Source organism: Parasteatoda tepidariorum, chromosome 4 (assembly GCF_043381705.1).
Source record: "Parasteatoda tepidariorum isolate YZ-2023 chromosome 4, CAS_Ptep_4.0, whole genome shotgun sequence".
Taxonomy (NCBI): Eukaryota; Metazoa; Arthropoda; class Arachnida; order Araneae; family Theridiidae; genus Parasteatoda; species Parasteatoda tepidariorum.
The window spans coordinates 77464690-77484008 of record NC_092207.1 but is presented as its reverse complement, the minus strand read 5'-3'; the positions used below and the strand labels follow the sequence as shown (position 1 = coordinate 77484008).

At 31.4% G+C, this 19319-nt stretch overlaps 1 protein-coding gene across 1 annotated transcript; it reads left to right on the top strand.

Moving 5' to 3' along the window:
* The first annotated feature begins 43 nt into the window (after positions 1–43).
* On the top strand, positions 44–18981 carry LOC107442274 (Rabenosyn-5). Its single transcript, XM_016055796.4, has 9 exons — positions 44–175; positions 6406–6575; positions 9442–9570; positions 13030–13170; positions 13250–13411; positions 14363–14577; positions 16783–16853; positions 17214–17300; positions 18242–18981. The coding sequence occupies exons 2-9, from the start codon at positions 6416–6418 to the stop codon at positions 18744–18746; spliced, it is 1470 nt and encodes a 489-aa protein (XP_015911282.2). The 5' UTR covers positions 44–175; positions 6406–6415; the 3' UTR covers positions 18747–18981.
* Positions 18982–19319: the final 338 nt, after the last annotated feature.

The window sequence follows — 19319 nt, the reverse complement described above, 5'->3', positions numbered from 1 at the left end:
ATAAATATTTAAAATTGCTTATATAAATATTATTTTGGCATCACTAGTTGAAATATTTGTAAATATTAAGAAAATTAGGTGGTACAGTTTCGATGTCAAAATTTTTTCACACTGTCAAAATAGCAAATCAGCTGGACAAATTGTATTAATCATCTATGTGTGAAATAAAAATTAAGTATGACTGTTTGTTTTTATTTTTAAAATATTATCTAGTTATTATTTGAAAGATTCTTTTCGAATATTTCGTTCATGCATGAATCACATTCGGTCATTCTCTTAAAGCTGTTCATCTGATCTTCTAATTATAATGATCAGTCGTATTTTATTAAACTAAAACATCTTCAATTAAATTTTAAATAATATCTTTGTTAACCTAAATAAGAGCTTGACTACGTAATAATCTCATTTATAATCTATTCTTGAGCGAAAGTGGAACATCTTTACTTATCTATTCTTATGACTTTTCTTTTCTTTTTTCTACGTTGAAATTATTTTTTAAAAAGGTTTGCTCTGTTACATCATTAACTATTCTGTGTTCTATGAATCTATCTCTCTTTAATCTCTAATCTCTTTTTTCTGTTAAACTTTTTAAAATTTGTAGGGAAACTGCTTTGGATAAATATTTTGTAGAGAACATTGCTTTTTTTCGTGCGAAAATTTAACTGAACCACTTTTTAAATATCATAATTCCCGTAGGCCTCCTACTATATAAGTTCTAAAAGCTCTACTTTCGAGAAATTTCGTATTATATAAATGTACATAAGGAAATTATGTGTGAATATAATAAAAATGACTGTAATTTAACATGACTATATGTTGAACTTTTTTTTAAAAAAATGACTTTTCGTATTTTTAAAAATATTACATTTGAAATTTTCCAAGTAACTTAAAAATAATTTTTCTTCTCAAACTATATTCAATTCATATTAATTCTCTCGAATCATTAGGATTAATAATACTGCAATCTATGATGCTTTCAATTATGCAGTCTATCTGTTCCTTTGGAACTGCAAGCCATTGTTCTTGCAAAGCAATTGCGAGCGTGACTAGGGTTTGAGGAGAAGGATTGAGAGCAGCTGTATGTTTTCCTAAAGCATCCCAAACATTCTGGATAGGTTTCAAGTCTGGCCTGATTGACCTGACCATTCCGTGTGTTGAATTGTTTGCTGTTGAAGATAATTATCCATGATGAGTGAGTCCCATGCAGCTTTCCGTTATTGTCCTGTCGCACAAAATCATCACCCATTTCACCAGCAAAAGGGCGCACAAAAATATCAAGAATGTCATCTCTATACAAGTGAACATTCACGGTTCCACGTAGAAAGAAATGTGGGTCTATGCGTCCACTCAAAAGTGATACCACCTCACACACTAACACTGCCTCCTTGGTATGCATCTCTTTCACAAATATATAATGGATGATATCAGGTTCCATGTTTTCTCCAAATCAAACAACATCAACTATCACTTTGGAAGCTAAACCTAAACTCAGCTGCAAAAAAAAAAATTGTCTTCCTGTGGACATGTTGCAGTACCCACCTCAAATGTTTCCCTTCTATGGCGTGGTGAGAGTGGCATGCAAATGGCTGGTCACCTAGCAATAAACCACATTTGGGAAGCCTTTTACGTGCAATAGGCATTGCCACCAATCATCTTTTGCGGGCCATAGTGGGTCAGGGGATAGAGCGTTCGCCTTCCAATGAGGTGAACCTGGTTCGAATCCCAGCGATGGCTGGTCTATACGAATTCCGCACCCTGCTTGTACGGAACCACAAAGCTGGTGTAAAATATCCTCAATGGTAGACGGATCATGGATTAGACCCCCCTTGCCATCAGATTAGCCGTGGAAGGTTTTTATGGTTTTCCTCTCCATGTAACGCAAATGCTGGTTAATTAGTTTGAAACGAAGGCAAATTTATCCCGATACTTGATACGGGAATTACGGTGTCTTCTGGATTGGACTCAAAATTACAAGGCTNATTAAACTAAAACATCTTCAATTAAATTTTAAATAATATCTTTGTTAACCTAAATAAGAGCTTGACTACGTAATAATCTCATTTATAATCTATTCTTGAGCGAAAGTGGAACATCTTTACTTATCTATTCTTATGACTTTTCTTTTCTTTTTTCTACGTTGAAATTATTTTTTAAAAAGGTTTGCTCTGTTACATCATTAACTATTCTGTGTTCTATGAATCTATCTCTCTTTAATCTCTAATCTCTTTTTTCTGTTAAACTTTTTAAAATTTGTAGGGAAACTGCTTTGGATAAATATTTTGTAGAGAACATTGCTTTTTTTCGTGCGAAAATTTAACTGAACCACTTTTTAAATATCATAATTCCCGTAGGCCTCCTACTATATAAGTTCTAAAAGCTCTACTTTTGAGAAATTTTGTATATTATATAAATATATCTATGTAATGAAATTATGTATGAATATAAGAAAAATTACTGTAATTTAACATGATTATATGTTGAACTTTTTTTAAAAATGACTTTTCGAATTTTTAAAATGTTAATTACATTAATTAAAAAATTACATTTGAAATTTTCCAACTGACTTAAAAATAATTTTTCTTCTTTCCTAACTATATTCAATTCATATTTATTCTCTCGAATCATTAGGATTAATAATACAGCAATCTGTGATGCTTTCAATTATGCGGTCTATCTGTTTCATTGGAACTGCAAGCCATTGTTCTTGCAAAGCAGTTGCAAGCGTGACAAGGGTTTGAGGAGGAGAATAGAGAGCAGCTGTACGTTTTCCTAAAGCATCCCAAGTGTGCTGGATAGGTTTCAAGTCTGGTGATTGACCTGACCACTCCATGTGTTGAATTGTTTGCTGTTGAAGATAATTATCCATGATACGAGTCCCGTGCAGCGTTGCGTTGTTGTCCTGTCGCACAAAATCATCACCCATTGTACCAGCATAAGGGCGCACAAAAATATCAAGAATGTCATCTCTATACAAGTGAGCATTCACGGTTCCACGTAAAACGAAATGTGGGTCTATGCTTCCACTCAAACGTGATACCACCTAACATACAAGCACTGCCTTTGGTATGCATCTATTTCACAAATATATAATGGATGATATCAGGTTCCATGTTTTCTCCAAATCAAACAACATCAACTATCGTTTTGGAAGCTAAACCTAAACTCATCTGCAAAAAAAAAAAAAATTCTTCCAGTGGACATGTTGCTGTGCCCACCTCTAATGGTGAGAGTGGCTTGCAAATGGCTGGTCACCCAGCAATAAACCACATTTGGGAACTCTTTTACGTGCAATAGGCGTTGACCCCAATCTTCTGTTGGGAGCCATGGTAGGTCAGGGGATAGAGCGTTCGCCTTCCAATGAGGTGAACCTGGTTCGAATCCCAGCGATGGCTGGTCGATACGAATTCGCACCCTGCTCATACCGAACGGCAAAGCTGATGTGAAATATCCTCAATGGTAGACGGATCGTGGATTAGACCCCCCTTGCCATCAGATTAGCCGTGGAAGGTTTTTCTCTCCATGTAACGCAAATGCTGGTTAATACGTTAAAAACGAAGGCAAATTTCTCCCGATACTTGATCCGAGAATTCTGATGTCTTCTGGATTGGGTTCAAAATTACAAGACTATGGAGTTGAAAATTAGTTCATATAATAGGGGGCCCCAAAAAATTGGATTGGCTGTTCAACAACGGTTTTAAAATAAAATAAAATCTTATGGTGGTTGCACTGCGAGAGGATCTGAGCTGACTGAGAGTTGCGGTTCTATTCCATCATGCCCATAACGATTAATATCGGTCATCAGCTCTCGTTGTAGCATTTGGCTATCTTTGGCTATACCTTCTGAATCAAAGCTTAACCTCGTCCCGCCCCCGTCAGGGTGCATCCAGAGAATACTGTAGACTCTAATTTCACGCGCGTGACCTCTCATTAAAAAAAAGAGGATTCAGAAAGGTTAAACCTTCTGAATGCCGAACTTCTTAGAAATTGTTGCCGAAGTCTATGAACTGCAAAAGGACTCACATTTAGCTTTCTGACCACTTCTATCTAACTTTGTCCTGCCTCTAGTCTTCCAATAGGTCTCCTTTACAGTTCTTCAGAGAAATGATGCCTGGTGGACACTGTTACAAATTAGCTATCTCAAATTCCTAATTTTCAGTAACAGCAAATTTGCAGGCTTGCAATCAAACATATTTTATGCTCATTTTAAAGGACTCGTCATTCTATTGCAGCACCACTAATTTACATATAGCAGTTATATTTAGCTACTCATATTCGACAACATATTCAAATTTTAATGGGATTGGCATATTTTTGGGAGAATTATAACTATTTTGTAATTTTTCCTTAATTATGATAATCAGTGTAGATAGAGACTGATCCTCACCTCTTGCGAGGTTGTTAACTTCAGATATTCATATTAGGCGTAAATCACATTTTTTAAAACGATTAACAGCTTTTCCATCACTATTTCTATATTTGATTACTCAGGTACAGAACTCAAAGTTTAGGGCAAAACAAGCAGGGGTCTGTTTAGAAGAAATTTAGGTCCGTTGACGAACCCTTCATAAAATATCTTTTCATAAAAACAAACCCTTCCCAAAATAATTTATCTTTTAATCGGACCCTTCACAAATTTGTTTATCTTCATTATTGTTTGTTAATTGAATAAACCCTTCCTAGGGGAGTGGGGGGAAAGAAAGGCAGATGTAAACAAACTAAATTTTGTCTTCAGCAGACGCTTCTTCCTTTATTTGTCCGAAATGAATATTCTGCATTCAGCGCTACAGGCTGAATATCAAATATTTGTATGTTGCATCTCTAATTTGGTAGCAGCAATTGCTGTTTATTTTTTGAAATAAAATTTTTTTTAACTATAGTTTTACATTGTTGAACATAATCTTGTACCTCTTAACAATTTAAAAACTCCTTGAAAAAGTTTTTTGCAATAACAGGACCCTATTTTCACAAAAGCAGCACCCTGGTTGAAAGAATTTGACTTGACGTTTATTTTACATTCACAAATTACGAGTAATATTTTCACAATTTTACAAAAATGGACCTTTCACAAAATGCCTGAACAGACCCCTAACCATATAAAAGTTTAATTATAGATCTGTGGATTGATTTTGATTCTTCTATTCTTAAGACTACTTTTCAGTAAATTTCATAATGTCTAATTTTGAAGGAGGAAGTTAATGACCTTTAATGTTGTCAGTTTCTTGCTACCTTTTAAGGTCACACCAAATGTACACCAGACAGGCATTGATATTTTTTTTTTGGGGGGGGGGTATACTACGTACTATTTAATGTACATTCACAGAAAAACTCATCTGTGTGATTCACTGTTAGAACAAATTGATTTTTATGTTCAAAGTTTAAGAAAATGGCCTTATTTGGATAATTTTTGAATGACAGTTGACCTTCCATGCATAGGCTGACTGAACGTATTTACTTCTTAATAGTTAGTGTTGAAGTAGTAGAACATAAAGTAATGGTCGGTGCAGTGTTTTATTCATTTCACAGAAAAGTATTACTACATGTAAATATATGAGTTTTCTCAAAATTTCAGAGTATCCAGTTTTAACCTCCCAAAACCCTAAACACTTTTTTTATTTTGTGAATAAAAGTGAAAAAAAAATACCTAAAAATTTTGAGTAAATCAAAAATTTCAAGTATCTAACCTTGCCTGATTTGCCCAGTTTTTAAAAAAGCTGGCTCTTAAACACTTAATGTCTTTCATTCTAGGTTATTGACAAAATATTTTCTCTTTTATTCAGAAATTTTTTTTTTTTTAATGTTTGTTCACATTAAAAATACCTTAAGACCAGAGGCCGGGAATTCTTTATTGCAATGGTGCCAGGTTAAACCCAAATGGGCTTTAAATATACTTTAATAAATTTCATTTGTAATATCTCCTTATTTTAGAATTCAAAATTCACTAGAATTGATTGTTGTATTTTTTTCTCTCCTAAATCAATTATTATTTAAATAGTGATGTACATTTATTGTAGGTACTCAAGAAAATTATAAGAGGGCAATTCCACAATTTACGAAATACGTTTTCTGCAGACTTTAAAAGTATGTAACTCGGTTAAAAACAATTCGAGCAGTTCTAATAATTTTTTTTTTAAAGTTTTTAAAAATTAAGGTAAGTGTAAATGACACCAAGACTTATTTTCACAAAAATTATTAAAACTAATCAAATTTTTTTTAATCGAGTTCTATGCTTTTAAAGTTTGCTAAAGTTGAAATTTATAAATGTTTGAATTGGCCCAAAAAAAAAATTTAAAAATACTTGTACTATTCTTTAGTTAAAATTGTGTCTTTTGATTTATATACAAAGCAAAGTTTGTGTTGTATCTATGATATAAAATTGAATTTTAAAACAATTTCTATATTCTTTAGTTATTGCTAGATGGCAAACTCTTCTGGGACCAATGAAGAAATCCGCGAAGGTCTTTTGTGTCCTATATGTCTATGTGATCTGAAAACAGTGCATCAATTGCAAGAGCACTTTGAAGTTAACCATTCCTCTGACGATCATGATGTGTTTCAAACATTAAAAGGTTTCTTAGGTAAGGAGGGTTTTATGAACAGCATAAGAGTAGTTGGCATTATAAATTGAATATCAGTGGGAGTAAATTTTTTTTCTGTAAACTTTTCTTAGAGATAACAAATTATAGGAAGAGGAAGTCTAAATATAATTATAACATTTGCCGTTGCATTTCATGTTTTTGGTTTAGACCAGTGCCGAATTACCCATTAGGCCAGACTAAGCCATGGCCTGGGGCCCCCTCAAGATCGATTTTTTGAAAATAAATTTCAAATATATACAGTCGAACCCCGCTATAGTGAACCGTCTGCGAACTCAGTAATGCGTCCACTATAACCGATGGTTCACTATATCCAAATTTTTTGAAGAATATTTTTTGCATAAGACAGTTGAATGATTGAAAATTGGCTTTGCAATTTTGCATAAGTTATTTAAAAAATTATTAACTAATTAACAGATAATAAAGCAAAAATTGATGGAAAAAGTAATTACGTCGCTAAATATTAGTTTTATTTTCACTTTTTATGAAAAAAATTTGTGATTTTTGATTGAACACAATTTGATTTTAAATTGAGTTCATCAATTTTCTTATCTACAATGTGCAAAGAATGCAAGATTTTTACATTTTGAACAAGATTTCGAACCATCTTAACAAAGCATCTTCTACGTTTTCTCTTTCAGCTCCACGCAGTTTTTTCGATGAAACCATGTTTTTGTCGTATGCCGCAAGAATTGCACTTCGATTTTTCCAAATGTTTGAAACTGTAGATTTTGACAAGGAAAATTCCTTACACAGTGTCGATTGATTGGTTCCATCATCAATACGCTTTACAATTTTAACTTTGTCCTCTATCGAAAACGCTTTTCTCTTTAGAGAATTTGCCATTTTCACTGCTTTTGAAATAAAAATCTTGTCTCAAATAGATAATGTAAGAATATGAAGAGAGCAGCTGTAGAATGAGTTAAATTGTTCCCCTTCTTGATTGTCAAGGGGTGATTTGTAAAGAATATGGTTTGAACAGATAAGAAAATTCCAAAAATTCAGCAGGTGGCCAAGTTAACTAGTTGTAGAGCAAGCTTGGGGAAAAGAGATAAAGCGAGGCTTGTCAGGGAGGGGGGAGTATAAGATAAATGATCTGTTTGACATTTATTACAGTATAGTTAAAAGTGATAAGCATAAAGGAGAGTAATATGACACATTTTATAGGAATGCATTCATTTTCAGTCCCAACACCTACAAGTTTAAAGATGGAGGACTGAAAAAGATATTTAAAGAAATGAAATTTGAGTCCACTATAACCGAGTTTCCAAGTTCTAAGCTGTTCACTATAAGCGTTAAAAATAACATTATTTAAATAGGAATACGGACGGGACCGCTAAAAAAGTTCACTACATCCGAGTGTTCATTATATCCCAGGTTCACTATAGCGGGGTTCGACTGTATTAATGAAATATGATAATTTTTTTATGTAATGTTAATAATATTTATTTATTACTCATTAAAATTTAATTTTAATTTTAAATATGCTTTCTTAAACGAAGAGATATATAATTACTTTTATATTTGAATAAGTAAAAAATATGTGAGAAAATTTTTTTTATCTAAGGGCTCCAAAATTTTAAATAGCCTAGGGCCCTGCTTGCAAATATTGCTTAATCCAGCTCTGGTTTAGACTTTGCCAGTTTAGCCTATTTCATCATGTTTACAAGTGTGTAAGATTGAAATATTAAATTTGTAGATAAAGTTTATTTATTTAGAGATAGTTTTTTTAATTGTATGAGTTAACAGAATCCGAAAATGATACTTTAAAAGTAATTATTACTAATTTTTGGTCTCATTTTTTCTTCTTTTATTTGTATTTTTCACTTTAAGCATTAAATGACTTTTGATTAATTAAGAATTCTCTGTTCTTCCATACAGTCTCATTAAGCAACTCTTCAAAATAACAAAGAAAAATGGTTCAATAATACAAAAAATCTGACATCTGCTATTTTGATAATGGAAAGGGAAAACCTTTCAGACTAAATATATTTACTAACAATGTTTGTGATTTTGAGGTTAGACTGTATTTTTCTTTTAACTGCATGTTTCACGGTCTTCAAAACGCAATAAAAATGAACTACTGCTTTAGACATTTAAAACTACTATAAAAAAATATAATTTTTTACCAGTATTATTTTCATTTTAACTTTGTCTTATTACTACAAAAATCAATTAAACTGCATAAAGTAGTGATATTTTAAATTACAAACTATATGATAGTTAACAATTGCAAATTATATTGAAAATAATCATTAATAATAAACTGTATAAATAATATTGTACTATTAAACCATTATAATCAAATTTGAATTATAAGAAACAAAAGAAAAATTTTGAGAAAATCCAAAAATTTGAATTTTTCTAAATGAACATTATAAACTACATAATCAAAAATAAAACAAATAAATATTATTGTGCAATTTTTATTGAACTGCTACAATTTTTTTTCTTCATTTAATTATTATTAGCTTTATTATGTAGATAATGTGTTAGATGAATTTTCAATCTTGAATGTTGTCCTTGTGTTTATTTGGTGACATCCTGTAGCTGACTTTTTGCAACAGAATGGGAAGTAAACAACAGTTCTAACCTGGTTGTATGATAGCTCCACACCTTGCTCTGAATAATAATGATATTTTTTTACAGATTTCACAACATAGCAAGTCTCTTTCTTTCAAGAGCCAAAAATTGTCTGACGAAATATGAAAGAACCTGCCAACCCAAACTGTTTGCTCAGATAATATTATCATTAGCAAGAAACTTTCATTGCAACCTAATATTATTTTATTTTTTTGTAGCATAACACTAATATCAAAATTCTCAAAATATAATTTTTATTTTTAAGGAAAAGCTAAGAAAAAAATCTTAAAGCAGGACTCTTGGACCGAAGAATTAAGTAAATCTCCTTTTGAATTAGATACCAAGTATGTTCAACCTGTGGTGGCAGAAACTTCATGGGCTTCACAAGAAATCGGTGAGTTTTATAACAATATTAACTATTAAATGTAATGTCACTGTCCAAATTGAACGGAAAATTCTTTATTTACATACCTTCTTACTACTGCATGTTATTCAATATGATTTAATTAGGTAACATAAATGTTTGAACTTATTTTAGAAGAATATTTAATTACATTATATTATGACTTTATTATGTTATTATCATTTAATGTTTTAAATATCATATAACACTGAATTATTTTATTGATTTAATCTAAAAAAGAACTACATAAAATTGTATGAAATATTATATTTATAAAGAATAGTAAAATATGATACCCATTACTTACGAATAATGCTATTTTTTATTAACTACTATTCTTACTAACTTATACACTGAAGAGCCAAAACCTTATGACCCGCTACTTGCTAATGCATTGCACCTCCTTTGGCCTTCAAAACAGTTGCAACTTCCCCTGCCATGAATGCTGCAAGTTCTTGGTTGGTAACTGGAGACAGGCTGTGCCAAATGTTATAGCAGTGGTCACGCAAAGTCGAGATATTCCAACGTGATGATGTTTTATCTCTGAGCTATCTTTCTATGACATCCTAAATGTGTTCTGCTGGATTAAGATCTCATTCTTGCTGGATTAAGAATTTTTCATTATGATCTTCGAACCACTCCAACGCAATATGAAGTTAGTGCTTTGAGATGTTGTCCTGCTGAAAGATTCCATTTCTAGTTGGGAAAACTGTTACTCTGTATAGGTGTTCGCGATTATGTTCAGAAATTCTGCAGGTTTCATAATCTGTTTAGAGTCGCCAATGAGAACAACCCCCAATCATAATACCGCCACCAACAGGCTGTGTATGATTTGTAGTACATGTTTGCAACAACTGTTCATCTGGAAGACGGTGTACCCTAACACGAGTGTCAATGTGATGAATGAGAAACTTTGATTCTTCTGAATAGACAACTATCCATGGTTCACTTAGCCATGCTCTGGTATCAATGTCCCCAGGGTTCACTCAAGGCATAGTTGACAATGATGCTCGGTCTACAGAGGCACAGCTGTGGTGCACGTTCTGTGCAATTCTATATCCAACAGTGTCCTCTGCACCTTTTTGTTCCAATTACTTCCATTTAGATCTGCATTGTGTTGGGGCATTAGCTGAGCCATTGTCTAGCGTTCAATTTTATTATACTAAGCTAGACAATCTCCTGTGTCCAACACCTTGGCATCTACTTCTGGTTTCACTGTCATTTATTCACTTTGCATAAATGCTTGTGACAAATCTTGAACTACTTACCATTCGTGCAGTTTCAGAGATACTCATTCTGAGTCTTCAGGCCTTTACAATCTGCCCTCTATCAAATTAATTCATATCAGTTGCCTTTTCATCACTCACGAAAGCAATTGCAAGAATGAATCCTTACCTTTTCCATCAGCAGTTAAGTATGATTCCAACTTAATCACATCCTGTTAAAAAGTGGACAACAAAATAGAAACTTTCAACTAAGCATAAGATTTGTTAGAAATTAATATACAAGTANTTTTTATTTTTAAGGAAAAGCTAAGAAAAAAATCTTAAAGCAGGACTCTTGGACCGAAGAATTAAGTAAATCTCCTTTTGAATTAGATACCAAGTATGTTCAACCTGTGGTGGCAGAAACTTCATGGGCTTCACAAGAAATCGGTGAGTTTTATAATGATATTAACTATTCAATGTCATGTCGCTGTCCAAATTGAACAGAAAATTCTTTATTTACATACCTTCTTACTACTGGAGAAACTGGATACAGGTAGCACCAAATGTTAAAGCAGTGGTCACACAAAGTCGAGATATTCCAACGTGATGGTGTTTGATCTCTGAGCTATCTTTCTATGACATCCTAAATGTCTTCTGCTGAATTAAGAATTTTTCATTATGATCTTCGAACCACTCCAACACAATATGAAGTTAGTGCTTGGAGATGTTGTCCTGCTGAAGGATTCCATTTCCAGTTGGGAAAACAGTTACTCTGTATGGGTGTCCGCGATTATGTTCAGAAATTCTGCAGGTTTCATAATCTGTTTAGAGTCGCCGATGAGAACGATCCCCAATCATAATGCCGCCACCAACAGGCTGTGTATGATTTGTAGTATATGTTTGCAACAACTGTTCATCTGGAAGACGGCGTACCCTGACACGAGTGTCAATGTGATGAATGAGAAACCGTGATTCTTCTGAATGGACAACCATCCACGGTTCACTTAGCCATGCTCTAGTATCAATGTTCCCAGGTTCACTCTAAGCATAGTTGACAATGATGCTCGGTCTACAGAGGCATAGCTGTGGTGCTCGTTCTGTGCAATTCTATATCCAACAGTGTCCTCTGCACCTTTTGTTTCAAAATTTAATTCCATTTAGATTTGCATTGTATTGGGGCGTTAGCTGAGCCACTGTCTTGCGTTCGATTTCTTTATACTAAGCTAGACAATCTCCAGTGTCCTACGCCTTGGCGTCTACTTCTGGTTCCACTGTCATTTATTCACTTTGCATTAATACTTAAGACAGATCTTGAACTACTTACCATTCATGCAGTTTCAGAGATACTCATTCTGAGTCTTCAGGCCTTTACAATCTGCCCTCTATCAAATTAATTCATATCAGTTGCCTTTTTCATCACTCACAAAAGCAATTGCAAGAATGATTCCTTACCTTTTCCAGCAGCAGTTAAATATGATTCCAACTTAATCACATCCTGTTAACCCTTGGCTTACGATGTACCGTTCGTACCGTTACATGTGGTCCACATGTTGTACCAGCCGTAAGCAAAAGGTTAATAAGTGGACAACAAAATAGAAACTCTCAACTGAGGACAAGCTTTGTTAGAAATTACTATAAAAGTATGAAATCTTAAAAGGTTGGTGTATGCAAGCTATTATATAATATATATATATATGTATATATATAAAAAAATTTTCTCATTTATTTATTAATTTCAAGTATAATTCTACATTTGCATCAAGTCAAAATGAAAACTTTTTAGGTTTAAAATTATTTCTGTATCGTGTAAAAAACCTGAATCTCTGTAAAACCTGTATCCTGTTCTCAATAAATCTCTTCAACTTTCAGGACTGATTCATATTCATTCTATGTAACAATACTTTAAAGGTAAATGATGAAATAATGGAATTATGTTTGTTTGTTTTTTCTATTTTAAGACTTATGCTTATCTGCCTGTTTATCCACTCCCCTTCTACATTTAATTTTTGCCAGAAATGAGGAAAGATTAACACACAACAATGGTATATTATAAGTGATGTAGTAAATCCATTTCCATGTAATTTCAAATCAATTTTTGTATTAAAATTGATTTTATCCATTTTTTATTAAAATAATAAAAAGGGAAAGAAATTTATTTTTCATTGCATATTATTTATAATTCGTGGTCACCTCTCATGATTTTAGAAAAAATAAAAATTACATTTGTGTGTTTCTTTCCCAGGTCTTGTAACAAGTCATACTCACTATTTCAAGAAATTAAGAGACAAAAAGATTGATAGATACGTAATTGAGACCAACACCCTTCTAATACGATTAGACAAACTTATCTGTGATATTTCTAGTGATCCAGAAAAGCGAAAAGGTTTGTTAGATTTTTAGCATTTATCGCAGAAAACATTTAGTCTGTTAGAATAAACACATATTTTTCTTTCTAATTTCAGAATTTGAGAAAAGTATAGTGCCATGGGTTGCAGATAGTGATGTACCACTTTGTCCTGGATGTGCTAAATCATTTGGTCTCTCTAGAAGAAGGCACCATTGCAGACTTTGTGGTGGAGTTATGTGCCAATCTTGCTCTTTTTTCATGACCTATGATTTTGCTAGTTAGTATTTTGCTTAGAAGATTATGTTTATGTCCTTACCATGTGTTTTTATTATTTCTGATTGTTATTCTTGTAGAATGTCTTATATTTTTGATGGAAAAAAAATCATGATTAAATAATAAATAAGACTGGTCTTTCAAAACAGACCTTTTTTTTGTTCAATTAACTGATAACCTGCACCACATGGCATTATTGCATCAAAGAGATTCATTCCATTCAGTGACAGTGAATTCTGTTGACTTTTTTTATTTTTTTGCAAAGAAACAAGTTTATTTTTTATACTAAAAGAGTGCAAAACCTTTATAGTATGTCTGCTTATCTATCTTGTATGTTGACTACTAAATTAAGTCAAATTTGCATAAAAGTGCATTGAATGCTTGCTATTATGAACCCCTCCTAACTTGACCAAGAAGAAAAAAAACTTTATGTGAATCTCCTATGTTATTTTATTGAGTATTATAATTTAACTAAATTGGAAACATAGTATTGAAAGCTAGCCCAAACTCTTTTGTGAGTTATACTTGTGGACAAACTATAATAATGTATATTATATACATTATACAAATATATGTAAAAACATGATATAAAAGCACAATTATTTACTTGATAAGTTAACAACTAAAACAATTTACCGCTCATGCTCAACTTACACAGCAAACTTTAATGTTACAATAGTCATTTTTGCAGTGTCATTGTTTTCGATTTGCTTCTTGTCTTTTCTTCCCTGCGCTGTGTTTTTATATAAGTTGAAAACAAATTTTAAAAAAATCACTTTTAAATACATATTGTTTTGTTAAATTTATTTATGTATGAAATTTAGTAAACTAGAATAAGTGTTTATTTTTGTAATAATTAACTATACTATAGTCATATCTTTTTTTATTTTTGTTTATCCTATATTACTCTTGCAATGTTTTACTATATTATTCTTGTGATTTATTTTATTTTTAGGAAAACTTATTTTACCTGCCATATCTGATGACCAGAAACTATTGGAGAAACAAACTTCTTCACGGCGAAACAGCACCATAAGTTTAATGTCTGCAGTTAATATTGGTGGGGAGCAGCAAATTCGAATATGCAAAGACTGTCAAGTTTTATTAGTAAGGCATGAAAAATTGATAGAGCAAAAGAATCACAGGCCTATCATTGTCCAAATATATGAGGTAAAAATCTTTACATTTCAAAATGTGTTATTTTTATTTATACAATTTAGATGTATTGCATCAATTTAAAAAATTCTTTATTTGTAATCTGAGTAGTATATTCACATGGAGTATCCATGCACCTGAAAAGTCATAGATTTTGACCGTGGTCAAAATGTGTCATGGAAAATAATGGTTATTAATGAAAAGAAAAGCTCCAAAAGCATGATAACTGCCAGTTTGTCATGTACTTTACGTGTTAAAACCCATAATTCTTCTGAAACTCCTTTTTTCTCTATTGTTTTGGTACGAAATGGACTATTCTCTCCCACTCTCCCCATTATAATACTTTTATGTTTGTTTTTCAATCTAACTCATCACTAATTTTGTTTCTCACTAATTACTAAACTGTTCCAATAATACGCAAGCATATTTTAACTCATTTTAAGCCTCTAACATCCCTTGTCAGCAAAAGTAAGCAAACTGTCACAGAAAATAGTTGCCCATGTAAATCATTTAAAATGGGTTGTGAAAGTCATGGATTTGGAACTTTTGATTTAGCAAGTATCTTGTTTGCAGTTTTAGTTTAGTTGTAACTGTGAAATTCACTTGTTTGCTCTTACCGTTACTTTTACTAGTTCTTGTTACGTGAGTAATAAATGTTAAATTGAACTTCCCTTCCTCAAATTAATTTCAACTACAATATTGTATATTTTCTCTGTTACTCGAAGCTTGATAAGTCAATTTTCATTGATAATCCAAATAAATTCTTCTCCTGAACTTCAAATCGACTGTTTACTATTAGTCGAGTATTTTGATTAAAAAGGAAACTCTTAAAACTTTTATTATGCAAAAAATTTTACCACTCAGCAGTTGAAAGGCCTACATTTTTAAAAAGGAAACTTAAGTTATCTTCCTGTTTTTACTGCCATAACATAGTCTTTTAATAAGTAAGAGAATAGTTATACAAATTTTTCTCTACTATTACATAGAAAAATTATCTTTTTTTATACTTTTTCTCCCTTTGCAATAGTACAGAATGTTTGAATTTTTTATTAATTTTTTTTTATCCTCCTCATCTGCTATACCATCGTAAAATGGTTCTATTTTTCTTTATATTTCTTGTACTTTTATAATAGTAGTGCATAGTTCAAGTGACCACTGGTTGCTAAATGCAATTTCTAAATACACATTTAAAAACTCACCTTTTTGCCTTTTTAAAAATACTGTTTTTGTTAGAGAATTCTTGCATTCTAAAAAAAAAATTATTTGAAAAGATAAAGCAGTTAGTGTTTATATTTTCACATAAAAATTTTACTACCAGTTTTTAGTTTCTTAAGGACACTGGTCAGCTTATGCATGATGTTCAGTTCATTTTTTTCTTTCTCATTTCATATATCATCCTGGATTGTACCATGGAGTTGCAGTATTAGTCTGCAGTTTTTCTTTGAGTATAAAAAAATTGGAAAAATTTATATCTATTCAAGAAATGTTTTTTTTTTAGGAATAAGAGATGTTACGCAAAACTCGACATGTAGCTACTACGACACTACTTTCATTTACTTATTTAAACAACTGTTTGCTTTGTTAAAATAATTGAATTGGAATATTTAGAAAATGGTATTTTTATTATAATTTTTTTGCGTTATTTGCTTTTAACTATATTGTGCCAAGTATCATTTAGATTTTAATATAATTTGCATTGTATTATATGTACGTTGTTACTTTTTAAATCAGCTTTTTTTATGCATGTGTGTGGTTTAATGAAACCTGTTAAGTCAAACACTTGCACCTCAGAAGTTTGGTTGTTCTCATAAGCTGGTTGTAATTTCTTTTTCGATTATACAGGTGAACTTTATAAGTTAGGAGAGTTAACTATTATTATGTGAACTATGAACTATTATGTTAAAATATATATTCATAGATGGCAACAAAATATCTTCTCTTATTTCTAATGGCCACATTTATTGTTTAGATACTACTAGCCCAATATATTTCAAACATAAATCAATTGGTAGTAGAGCTAGGGAACATCCAATACTTCTTCAATGGATTTTGATGCTGATTTTAAAAACATCAAGGTATTGAATTGGCGAGACCCGGCCACAAAGAGAACGATATGCAAAAGTGTTCTAGCGAAGGTCAAGGCCTTCCAGGGGCTGTTGTGGCAATGATAATGATGATGTTTATTTGAAATTCTTTTTAAATAGTTTGTCTTTCTTTTAGAGGTTGAAAGAGTGTATGGAGGAAGTTGAAAAGCTTGTACCTACTTACATGGACATGGTTGAATCTTTAAAGTAAGTTATGAACCTTTTAACTAAATGGAAAAAATTCGTAATAATTTGGAGAAATAGTTTTTATAATTCTCACCAAATACTCTCCAAGAGATTGAAATCTAATAAAAACTAGAACACTAAAAAAAATTAAATATGGCTGTTTTTTTATTCCAATTTAACTTTAAATGTGTAGTCACTGATCAAGTGACTACAAATGTGGCGAGTATATCATTTTTAGGTATTCTTCATATTTTTAGGCATTCGTAGTATTTTTGGGTATGATTAATATTTTTTTATATTTTGCAATTATCTATTTTAAGATTTTTTTTTTATTTTTAAAAATTTATTTTTTCAATACATGGACATTAAACTATTTTGCAGCTCTGGTGAAACAGACTTCCAAATAGAAAGTGCTCAAGAGCTTAAACTAAAGATCTCAAAATTGGCAGAAAGAATTGATACTCACAGGTAGTTTTGAAATTTTTATACCCTCAGAATTATTTTCAGATTAATGAGTTTAACAATGGTATGCTGAAAGTTTTTTCGTAAAAATGTATGAACTTTCTAATGAAAAAAATCTTTTTAAAACAAATTGCTTCTTTTCCAGTTGTTTGGAATCATTGGTCAGGGATGTAATTTTTCCTCTTCTTAATGGTTTTTCGCTTTTGTCTCTCGAACTTCAGCCCTTTTTTTTTTTAATCGAAAGCTCCGATTTTTCTCTAAAGGTTTCACTTTTTTTTTAATGTGTCCCACTTTTTCTGAAAATTCAGCCGTCTGATTTTCAAAGATAAACAGAAAATTAAAACTACTTTAATACACTAAAATAGCAATTTGTTGTGTGTGTTGAGGAGTTACTAAATGTTTCTACTTTACAATAATTAATATGTTTCACAGGGCTTTAGCTGGATTAGATTATAATATGAATATAATGATTCCAATTGTAAAAGTTTATTTCCTTTTCCAAATGATTTAAAAAATCATGTATGCTGCATGGAAATTCAACTTTTTTTGCTTTTTGGCCTTGTCTCATTACTGATTGGTGTAAAAGCCACGTATGTCTACATCCTTTATTTTCTTTCTTTAATTAAAACTGAATATATTTCTATTTTTCTTAAAAAAAATAAAAATAGTTAGGGACAGCATCTTATTTTATTTATTATTACATGACCATAAAGGTATAATTTATATTGAGAATACTAAATTTTCATTGCTTTTTATAAAAAAATAATAAATATACAGTGTTTTGCTTTGGAAAACAACTTTAATATTAAATAGTTGGTGGAACAGTATTACAAACTAAATCTATTGAAATGTAAAAGTATTTAAAACAAACTCTTATAATTTTAAAAAATTCTTTAATTCTTCATATTAAAACTTCTATCTCTAAAATTGTCATAACTCATCTCTAGTAAAAGAATAGCCAAACTCGAATCTCCAGATGAAGAAGCAAATGCTCAAGAGCTTCAGCTTCAAAATGGCATAAGATTAGCTGCATCTCAGTTCCTGAGAAACGTTATCTTAGGCTTACCCTCCCCACCAACCCCAGAAGAGTTTGCCCGTTACCAGAGGGAGCGCTTAGCTCAAGTACACCGCAGAATACAACAGGAAAAAGAAGCCGAAATGTTGCAGAGTAAAAAAGAAGGAAGCAAGAGCCCATCTCCGGTCAAATCTCCTAGACCACCAGTGATGGAGCCAGTCTCCCCCGATAGCGGTTGGTGTGTCAGTACAGATCAGGTGAAAGAAGATATGGACCCTATGGTGCAGCAGATAAACATTATTAAGAAGTATATTGAACAAGCGAGAGTGGATCATAAGTATGATGAACTCAAAATGCTTGAAAGCAATTTAAAGGAATTAGAGTTGGAACATTCCAGACAGTTGAAAGATCAAAAAATGCAATTTGATTTCAGCTAGCTTGCATCTGTATGTTATAGTTTTAAACGAGTATTATGATTATTATAAAGTTTTATACCCAATCGACTGTTTTACTTTTCGAGAATTTCATATTTTATTTATGTAGCTATAAAATGTATTATGATTTTTTTTTATACCTCTGACAGATTTTTTATATACGTTGATTTTCTACATTATTTATTGTTTAATTTTATATGCGTTAGAAAATAAAACTTGTGTTATAAAAAATTTAAAAGCTGTATTTCATTTACTATTTTTTTTATTTCTGTTTATGTGTGTTTATAGCTAATTTTATTTTAGGGACATTATATAAAAACAAATATTCAAATTAGAAGTCTTGGGGTAAGGTATATTTTTTGTCCACGGTTGACATTTTTACATTAAACTGTTTTTTAGTATTATTTCCAGATTGGTACTTTTTAAGTTTCTGGGATTTCCATTCCTTAAAGCATCAAAATCATCCTATTACCCTATCTCTAAAAACACTATTAGCTGAACAATTTGAATAGGTGACTTAAAAAAAAAAATTATTATTTTACCATAAAATCCTTGATTTTTAATAGTGCAAAAAAT